Raw genomic sequence first — 9,412 nt, 5'->3', positions numbered from 1 at the left:
ATGCTGTATTGAATCCACCGCGGAGCCATATTTTTTTTTTTTATTTAACTAGGCAAGCCAGTTAAGAACAAATTCTTATTTACAATGGCAGCCTACCAAAAGGCAAAATACATTCTGCGGGGAAGGGGGCTGGGACAAAATTTTAAAAACATAAATATTGGACAAAACTACATAAAGAGAGACCTAAGACAACATTGCAAGGCAGAAACACATGGCAACACACCATGGTGCAAACATTATTGGGCACAGACAACAGCACAAAGGGTAAGAAGGAAGACAATACATCACGCAAAACTGTCAGTAAGAGTGTCCATGATTGAGTCTTTAAATGAAGAGATTAAGATAAAACGGTCCAGTTTGAGTGTTTGCAGCCCGTTCCAGTCGCTAGCTGCAGCGAAATGAAAAGATGAGCGACCCAGGGATGTGTGTGCTTTGGGGACCTTTAACAGAATGTGACTGGTAGAACAGGCAGAATCTTGGCACACCTCCATTGAAAAACATTTTAGAAGCAAATAGAAAGGCATTTATTAATGTCTACATTCATTTTTGACACGTTTATTCTTACATTATATTGTGAGCTAAACAAAATCATTTTCATTTGTATTTTTTGGTAATGTTACTGTCCCCACTACAATAAAATACGTATTTGTAATTTTGTCCTTAACATTTCATTGAAATACTGTAGAATTCGATTAATTCCTATGGAGGATGCTCCTATTTGGAAGTGCCAATATGGCCGACCGGTGGCTTCAAATCCCCACTATAGCCAATACATTTGCAATCCAGGGTTTATATACTTGATTGGGTTTTTCCTGGTGAAAAGAGTAGCAGTTGACTTTGCCGGGGTTCATTATATTTTTTTTAAACCACCGAGCTAGTTACATCGATGCCTTCTAAGTCAAAAGTGCAGTACAAGGGGAAAAGGTAGGTGCTGCCGGTGGCATGTAAACATTTAGCTACTAAGGTCTGAAACAATGACCGCTGACTAACTCTGTTAGCTGTTTTAGCTAACGACCTTTAAGCACACAAATGAGCTAAGGTGAAGTTAGTGCTACAATAATGCTAGCGAGTAGCTTAACGTCTTTCGCCTTCATTGAGCGGGCAAGCTGTATGACACAGCCAAGAGATTGCATTTGTTTAAGTATACTAGGTATCTATAGATAACATGGTGGTAATAATCGATCGTGTTCGGCGTTATCTGGGATCCCTACCTCCACCCAGGAAGTGTTTCGCCTAGTCCTGAGGGTGAACATCTACCGCAATATCATCTGCTACACACGTAACGTTATGTGACAAATACAATTTGATTCCATTATTTTTGCCCTAACACCAGATTGAACCAATCAAATGTTTAATGAGTTGTTTGGTGGAATTAGATGTGTAGTGCTAGGGCAAAAATAAAAATGTGTACCCCAGGATCAGGATTTCGCTACACTCGCAATAACATCTGCATGTGACCAATACAATTGGATTTGTATCACTATAAAACACCGAATCGTGATCACTATGGGGAAAATAAGCAGCTGTTATATTTGTGCAATTTTTCCAATCATATGAAATAGTGAGTGTGGAACTCTTCGCCTTTCTGGTGGTGGCTGGCACTGGTAACTTGAAGTGTATTTCCAACATGGAAAATCATTCGTGTGTTCTTCGCGCCTTGGGCTTGTGCATTTTTGGGTTTGTGTGTGAAAAAAGCCGAAAAAGATTCGCTTGTCTTTCTTTAACCCCCTTTTGAGGGGCCCTTCTCTTCCTACCAGTGGTGGTGTACGCATTGAATGCGAAACTGATGTTGGTTGCTCCATAGAAATAGAATCAAATGGTTTTGCTCTGCGCACTGACGGAAACAGCCTATGACGTGGCAAACCAGCCTTGGTTCGTGGCTTGATAAATAAATGGCATATGAACGCCAACAACAAGGGAGCTACATCAAAGGATTTAAAAGGAGAGATATCACTGCAGACCCAGCAACACAAGGTAGCTATAACCTTAGGAGTTCGTGGTTACGTTGTACGGCTGTTTTTCAAGAATACGCTATGTTCTTCTGTAGCTCAGTTGGTAGAGCATGGCGCTTGTAACGCCAGGGTATTGGGTTCGATTCCCGGGACCACCCATACGTAGAATGTATGCACACATGACTGTAAGTCGCTTTGGATAAAAGCGTCTGCTAAATGGCATATATTATTATTATTTTTCTCACATGGCCAGCCTCGTCGAGACAAGCCCCTCCATTTAAAACGTTTTTTTTTTTTACCGGAGTTAACGTTACATGACCTTTAAACCCGCATAAATGTATTGACCAAACGGTTAATTGTCAAAGACTATACTATTTTAAGATGAGAAACACTGACACGTGTTGTCCTATAATCAAATAAATAGTAAAAACCATGCCTGGTGAGGGCTTACTTTTACTCTAACAAAAAACGCCTCGAAAGCTTCCATTTGTATCAGTTAACGTTACTTTGTTGCAAGAGATCATTGCAAGGGACTGTTTGTTAAATGCTCTATATTCGCCGATTAAAGCCAAGGCTAGAGGTAGGAAACTCGATTCACTGGTGGGACGATTTCTGTCGAAGCGAATGCATGTTTGGGGGGCTGGAACATAATTGTCCATTTGTAGTGTACAAATAATTATAATTATGTCCAAAAAGAGATTGTATTTGAAAATAACAATCAATTCATCGTGCCTTGTTTACATTGAGATACGATGTGGGAATACTTGGGAACCGTTATCCTAAATTAAACTAATCTGTCAAAAACCCAGCACAATGGCTATGACAGGTAGTGATTGAGCAAACGTTTTAGGATGCGGTTTTGTGGGCTCAATAATGACAGTGAGGGATATTATGTGAGATATCTCAAAGCTGGTGTTTGGCTGAGTCAACAAGAAGCTATGAGACCAATTCAGAACTAATAGCCTAGCCTAAATATGCCTTCCAACTTATTGCCCTTGCTAAAATGATCAGTAGTAGGATCTCCCCGTGGAGCCTGGATCCTGATCATGAATCTGTTGGTGGTCACGGTGACAATTAGTCTACTGTAATGGTAGTATGCACCTTGTTTCATTTCTTAAATCTGATACTTACTTTCCCCAAAATTCTCTCTGTTTGTGTTAAGAGATGTAAAGCAGAAGTGAAAGCGGGGAGAGAGCAGGAAAGCGAGAGTTGATGTGGTGGTTTCACAGCAAAAGGGAACAGAAATTTAACCTCAGTGCTGACAGTAACATATTTCCATTCCACGTAAAATTTAGACTAGGGGAAGCACTCACTTTACTAGTGCATAGCCAATTATTTTGGGGATTGTTCAAGCGCAACCCCCTATTCAGCTCACAGTTGATTCCCGAAAGCAGACAGTGGTTCACTGAACAAAGGGAAGATTTAAGTCTGGAAAGAAAACCCAAAGAAATGCTGTTCTGTCAAAGTAACATACTATGTCTCAAAGGCTAACCCTGTAACAACTGTGCCACTGCAGAATGTTTACTGTGGAGGAGCGAGAGAAGGCCACCCTCAGGCAGTGTGTGCAGGCCCGCTGTCAGCTGGAGGAGGCCATCGGCGGGGTGACGAGGGCTGAGGTCCAGCTCAAGGATAACTCCAGAGAGGTGAGTCAGAAGACCCTCTTATACAACCCTTGGCCCCACCCAGGAATGACACAGTTCTAGTGGCTCAGGAGGAACCCCCACTGGGTCAGTCTTTGTGCTCCGGTTATGTCAGGACATAACAATGGGCTCTATGCTCTAAACAAAGTAGTTTTCACGGATTTAGGACAAGCACCATGGTTAGTCACCCCGGGCCTCAGGAAGACAGATACTCTTGGCACGGTGATCATTAGTATTCCGCAAAGTGAGCCATGGCTTTATTGTATGTCATAACTGTGGCAGACAGGCTAAGCCCTGATATGTTAGCTGTGTTGTTAAAATGGGTCTTTGTCCTCCTGTCGTGGCCTCAGTTAATGATTAGTATATGGCTCATGTTATGAGGGTGAGAAGGGGAACCGGAGAGACCAATAATTGAAGCATGACTATGGGATAGAGTTCCCCAGACCTGCCTTTAAAAAAAATATATATATAAGGCAGCAGCAGGGGGAGAGGCTTGTCATTGCAGTCTGAGAGTACACCGACAGCAGAGCATCCACTATTGCAGCAGCTCACTTCTCACTGCGTCTTAAGTGAATCATTCAACCTTTTTCTGACTAACCAGCAGAGGAATAGGTAGAACCTTATGTTATTGCCCTTCTTACTTGCCCTTGTGCTTGGAGCAGATTGCAGATGGGTGTATAGGTCAGTGTGCTGTCCTGTCTGTGCATCTGACCTTGCTTAGTGTCAGCAGCAGGAGATTAAAGAAGCTACTCAGCCCTTGAGTGTTCTGTATCAGATCTCAGGGCAATGGCTTGACAGCAGTGTTCGTATTTGTGTGTGTACGGATTCTCGTATGCAGATTATTATATATTTTTTTACTGTTTTGCTCATTTCTCTTGTGTTTACAGGTGAAGTCCCAGCTTCAGACCTGTATCAGCAGACACCTGGAGTCTATGCGTTCCCGTGAGGTGTGGCTGCTGGAGCAGATTGACCTTGTGCAGCAGCTAAAGGGAGAGGCTCTGCAGGCACAGCTACATCAGCTTCACTTGGTGAGCATTAACCCAGGTGTCTGCAGACTCATTGCAGGAGTCTCTGCACTGCACAGTGTCTGCTCAGAAACTTCTGAAGATCAAGTTAATTTTTGTTTCTTACTTCAGTGACCACCCCTTCGTGACCACCCCTTCAGTGACTTCAGTGACCACCCCTTCGTGTTAATGGCGCCAGGTCTGACCTTCTCCTTTTCTCTCCCTCTCTCTTTTGCCCACAGCTCCGAGGCCAGTTTGACATTCTCATCCATCAGCTGGATAACTTCAACAGCAACGACTTGGCCAACCAGCTCACCGGCTGCATGGAGAAGTACGAGACGGCACAATGGCCTCTGTCTTGGATCGAATGTGGATTGGGAGTCCGCTTAAGACTTGAGCGATCATTTCATCCTTTCTGCATTTGCTTCCATAATACCTCTTGTCAGTTAGACTTAGTCACAGGTTAGAACCTGAAGCTTGGAATGCGTTAGTGGAGAATGACGAATGTGTGGGGTGAATTTTGGGTGGACTACTAAAATGTCTCTGTGTTTAGGTTATCTTCTCTGAACCTGACTCCTGAGGAAACCCCTGAGATGAGCTTCCAGGCTGACACTCGTTCCCTGCGCCAGGCCATCACCTCCTTTGGCACCATTGCCACCCAGGTACGTGACCCACTGGGAGCTACAAGCAGAAATGCACACACAGCTTAGGTTTACTAAAGGTATATTTCCTAGGTTTTTAACATGTACATTTTTATATTTAATATCAGTTGTAGTCAAGGAAAGAGTGTTAGAAAAACATTTTCTGATGTTCTTTGTGGAGGTGTAGAATTGCATGTTATCAACATGCTGGGGGGAATCTTGGGGATTGGAGTTTTGAGGTAACATAGTGATTCTACTGGTAATGCTGTCCTCGATGACTGCCTTGTGGCCTAGATCCTCGATCCATGTTATGTGTTAGTGCTTGTTACATAATACCCTGACATCTCCCGCTGTCACTATTGATAGACTGTTGTTCATAACTTCCCTTTCACTTCCCCAGCACGTGGAAGGAGGCCCTGTGCTGAATATCTCCTCTCAAAGCTCAAATGCCAGCGAGCGACAATGGCTTCAGCAGGGTTGTCCAATTGCAGCTAAGAAACAGGTTTGTTCCTTGATAATGTCACAGATGACACTTTTCCATCTAAAGCGGTGGTGACTCTGGATTGCTTGCACGGGGTCCCCACCCACACAGAAATACACTGTACTGACATGCCCACTCGTTTTTTGTTTGTTTGTAGAGGGTGGAGTTGGTACCTCTTGGAAACCGTCCAGAGACTACCGCCCCAGTTGGATACCAGTCGAGTAAGAACCTACAGGATTGGTTGATCACCCGCAGTGATGTTCGGGTGAGAGCAGATGATGGGAAATTAACTTTTTCGTGGCCTTTTGTCTATCTCGAATCTGCGCCGAGAAACAGGACAAACTTTTAATTTACATTTACCACATCTAATTTCACATGAAAACCCACTTGGATTCCATTTGAAGTTAATAAGTCAAAATAGTGTTGACATTTCGAGTTGCATGGCTGATTACACCGACTAATTTTAGCATCTGGACTGTTTTCTTTTTCCTCTGTCCTCCAGTCATCTTGCCCCATGGCCCCCTTTGACTTCCTCAAGGCCTGGGGCCAGCTGAATGATCTGGAGATGTGGCTACAAAAGACTCCCGTCAGAGAGAGAACCAGCTGTAGCACCAGCAGCAGCTCAACCTTCTCCATTGAGAAAATCGATGAGTCTGAGTTAGACATGGCTCTGGGGGAAGAGGTGGGCCACGAGGAGGGGGAGGAAGAGCGGGCTAAGACGGATGAACTGAGCGGCTGGCTCATCACCCCGGCAACTGTTGCCAAGGAAACCACCAGCAAGAGCTGCCAAGCATCTGAACCTGACAGGTGGAAGCATATCTTCAAACCTTTCCAGGAGGGCTTCTCCTCCAGCGAGTGGCTGCTCAAATCCGACTGCGGATCGTGCTGTGCGACCCACACCAAGCCTGTGGCGATTGAGAACCTGGGCAAACTCTTGTGCCTGAAGACCCTCCCAGCCTCAGCAGCCATCACCCCCGCCACCACCACACCCCAAACCCCCAACACACCCAGCTCTGTGGAGATCTGGCTGCAGCAGGCTATTCCAGTACAGCAGTCGTGCAAAGCCAACGAGTCCTGCTCCAGCTACTCTCAGTGTGTGTGTGACAAGAACTGCGGCAAAGAAGCCCTCTGCGCCTGGCTCCTCAAGAAGGAGGGTCGGGACAAGAACGGGGTCTCTGTGGACAAGAACAACCCCAGCAAGCAGTCCATCCTCGACTATCAAGAACAAGAACAGAAGGTTCAGGCCATCCTGGAGGCCTGGCTCTACCCTAGCGAGCCTCGTAAGACCATGGGCTCCACATCCCCAGTCATGTCATCCCTCTCAGCCTGGTTGTCTCCACCAGCCTCCCAGGGTGAAAAGGCCAGCATGGAGGAACACAGCTCCCAGTTCAATGGCCCCAAGTCAGAAAGTCCTTTAAGCAAACCACTGCAGCCAGAGTGCTGGGTTTTACCTGAGAATACACACAGTAGCACCGCTGCCACACCGAGTCAGGAGACGACAAAGGAGCAACCCAGCACAGAACCAGAGGAAGACAAGTGGCTTCTACGCAAGAGGGCCAATGCTCAGGTAAGGTTATGGATCATGGACTGATGGGACAAATTTGTGTAATACTTTTTTTTTGTGTAATCTGTCAACCAGTGAATCTATTTAAGCCTCAAGCAAAAGCTGGGTCACTGACTATACTGTGTTCTTTGGTCTGATTTTAGGAGCGACTTGCCCCTTCCACAGTATGTGATCTATTTTCCTGTATGAAAATCGGTGGAGACAAAGAGAAGTGGCTACACAGGGTCCCTATACAGGTAAGAATCTTAATCGTCCCCAAGGGGTGCATCTTTTTGGTTTTTGCCGTAGCACTACAAAGCTGATTCAAATAATCAACGCTTGATGATTATTTGAGTCAGCTGTGTAGTGCTAGGGCAAAAAAACAAAAAAGCTGCACCCCTAGGGTCCCCAGGACCAAGTTTGAGAAATGTTGAAAGAGTCAGTCGTATTTCTCTGAACACCAACATGGGATTATTTTGGTCCATTTTGTTCATTATTTGTTCCTGGATTAATTGGACTTTCTTTCCCTGTCTTTTCCAGATGTGACAAGTATATCCAGTAGTGTGCTGATCTTCGCACACAATGTCTTGCTTTGCCTTTTCCTCCAATTCTCTTCTGGGACTGGGCTTTTTTTCTTTTCCTTTCCTTTGTTGTCATGGAGATATGCCTCCCAACCCCAGTCTGAAGTAGACTGGGGTTACTGGAGCTACTACCATTATCTGATTGTTCTGTGCATTTAGGTCTGATGGAATTCTGTGAATTTGCCTTCAATAATCACAGTAGAGTTGTCAATACCTTGTCATGCTAGCAAGATTAGCCTTGGGCTCTAAATCGAATCTGCAGTGTGACTGAGAATCACTAGTCCCGTAAGGACCAGCTCACATGAATATGTAACATTATTTTCCTTTAGTTTGAGGATGATGTGAGGCAGGAGGTTTGGGTGCGACAGAAATAAGAGATCTGAATCAACCATAATTTAGGAACGCTTGTTTTTGTGGAATGTGGTAAAGTGTATGTCACTAATATGAATGGCTGGTCTTTGTAGTGACTATGCCTTGTGGGTATTTGGTTAACCCACAGATTCAAATAATAGTATCAAGCAATGTATGCAAGGCCATTATTTTCATTGTAAATGTCTTCTTCTGATCATTCAAGCTAAACCTAAAGGCATTGCCAATACATCTACCCTTATTGCACTAACATAACTCTATAGTTCTGGTTTATGTGCCTAAAGTTTGCTTCATTGTATTTAGCGGATACATTGTGAAAACAGGGTCGGCTTGCCTCCTATATATCACCTGTGTGTTGATCTTCACTGCTGTGCAAGTGTTTTCATGTTACAAAAGATGCCAGCTGAAAGCGTTGTGCCCAATATCGAGTTTCCATTGATACGACTTTCGATTGGCTGAATCCAATGAAGAAAACATCTACCGCGTAATAATTTTAGTACCCACCAAAAGAACATGTACTTGATGACCATTGATGTGTATGTCTTTCTGCATAATACCGCTTTAGCTGTCTCGCCATAGTGCTTAGAACAAAGATTCTTCAAAATGTGTACATGGCTCTTTGCGAAGGAGAGTTGGAGAGGAGAAACACCATAGACGGGTTGGTTGTTTAGCAACAAAACCGACGGGTGCGCAACTATGGGTCAAAACAAACAGGTTTGGTTTAGATTGTTGACAACATGTAAACTATATTTAGTCTCAATGTTTATTGAAAAGCAAATGCATTTGCACAATGAGCACTTAGTTACATTTGTTAGTTAGCGAATTTGAGCCATATTTGCTTTGACCTGAAATCAGTCAAAACACATCAAAACAATAAATGGTATAAATAAGATGCGAGCCTACGATTCCCCACACGACAGCTTTGTCATTGTTGCTAGCTATCTGACCATTCAGTCATGATGTGCGGCTTCCGGACACATCGATGCGCACATCAGTTTCTTGACATCAGCCAACCCGTCTATGGTGCTCGATGAATGGTTCTAGTGTGTGATACTAGGACTTGGTTTTTCAGTTCATCTGGTGTGCCTGTGCAAATGCTTTGTACCACAAAGTAGAACTATCCATATGATCACTTGTGTTATGCTCTCTGGAGTGCTACCTGTACCATAATTAACTCTTAATAAAAACAAGAAAACCTTGA

General features: G+C 44.1%; 1 protein-coding gene across 4 annotated transcripts; it reads left to right on the top strand.

Annotated features, from left to right (window-relative positions):
• LOC124038177 (nuclear receptor coactivator 4-like) lies at window positions 1–9,412 on the top strand. 4 transcript variants are annotated; one of them, XM_046353708.1, is made up of 10 exons: window positions 1–264; window positions 3,469–3,595; window positions 4,480–4,620; window positions 4,839–4,927; window positions 5,150–5,258; window positions 5,638–5,739; window positions 5,876–5,983; window positions 6,221–7,285; window positions 7,426–7,518; window positions 7,802–9,412. In XM_046353708.1, the coding sequence occupies exons 1-10, from the start codon at window positions 212–214 to the stop codon at window positions 7,805–7,807; spliced, it is 1,893 nt and encodes a 630-aa protein (XP_046209664.1). In that variant the 5' UTR covers window positions 1–211; the 3' UTR covers window positions 7,808–9,412. The 4 variants fall into 4 exon arrangements, with proteins under 4 accessions (XP_046209664.1, XP_046209665.1, XP_046209666.1 ...); XM_046353709.1 differs by lacking the exon at window positions 1–264 and adding an exon at window positions 767–924; XM_046353710.1 differs by lacking the exon at window positions 1–264 and adding an exon at window positions 1,361–1,974.

Source organism: Oncorhynchus gorbuscha, linkage group LG06, assembly GCF_021184085.1.
Source record: "Oncorhynchus gorbuscha isolate QuinsamMale2020 ecotype Even-year linkage group LG06, OgorEven_v1.0, whole genome shotgun sequence".
In the NCBI taxonomy this organism is placed as follows: domain Eukaryota; kingdom Metazoa; phylum Chordata; class Actinopteri; order Salmoniformes; family Salmonidae; genus Oncorhynchus; species Oncorhynchus gorbuscha.
This window is presented reverse-complemented; position numbering and strand designations above follow the sequence as displayed.

Excerpts from the sequence above, each read along its gene's own strand:
- LOC124038177 (XM_046353708.1), top strand. The coding sequence starts at position 212 with ATGGCAACACACCATGGTGCAAACATTATTGGGCACAGACAACAGCAC. Across the intron at positions 5,259-5,637 it reads TTGGCACCATTGCCACCCAG|CACGTGGAAGGAGGCCCTGT; the intron begins GTACGTGACCCA and ends TCACTTCCCCAG. Across the intron at positions 7,286-7,425 it reads GCAAGAGGGCCAATGCTCAG|GAGCGACTTGCCCCTTCCAC; the intron begins GTAAGGTTATGG and ends GTCTGATTTTAG.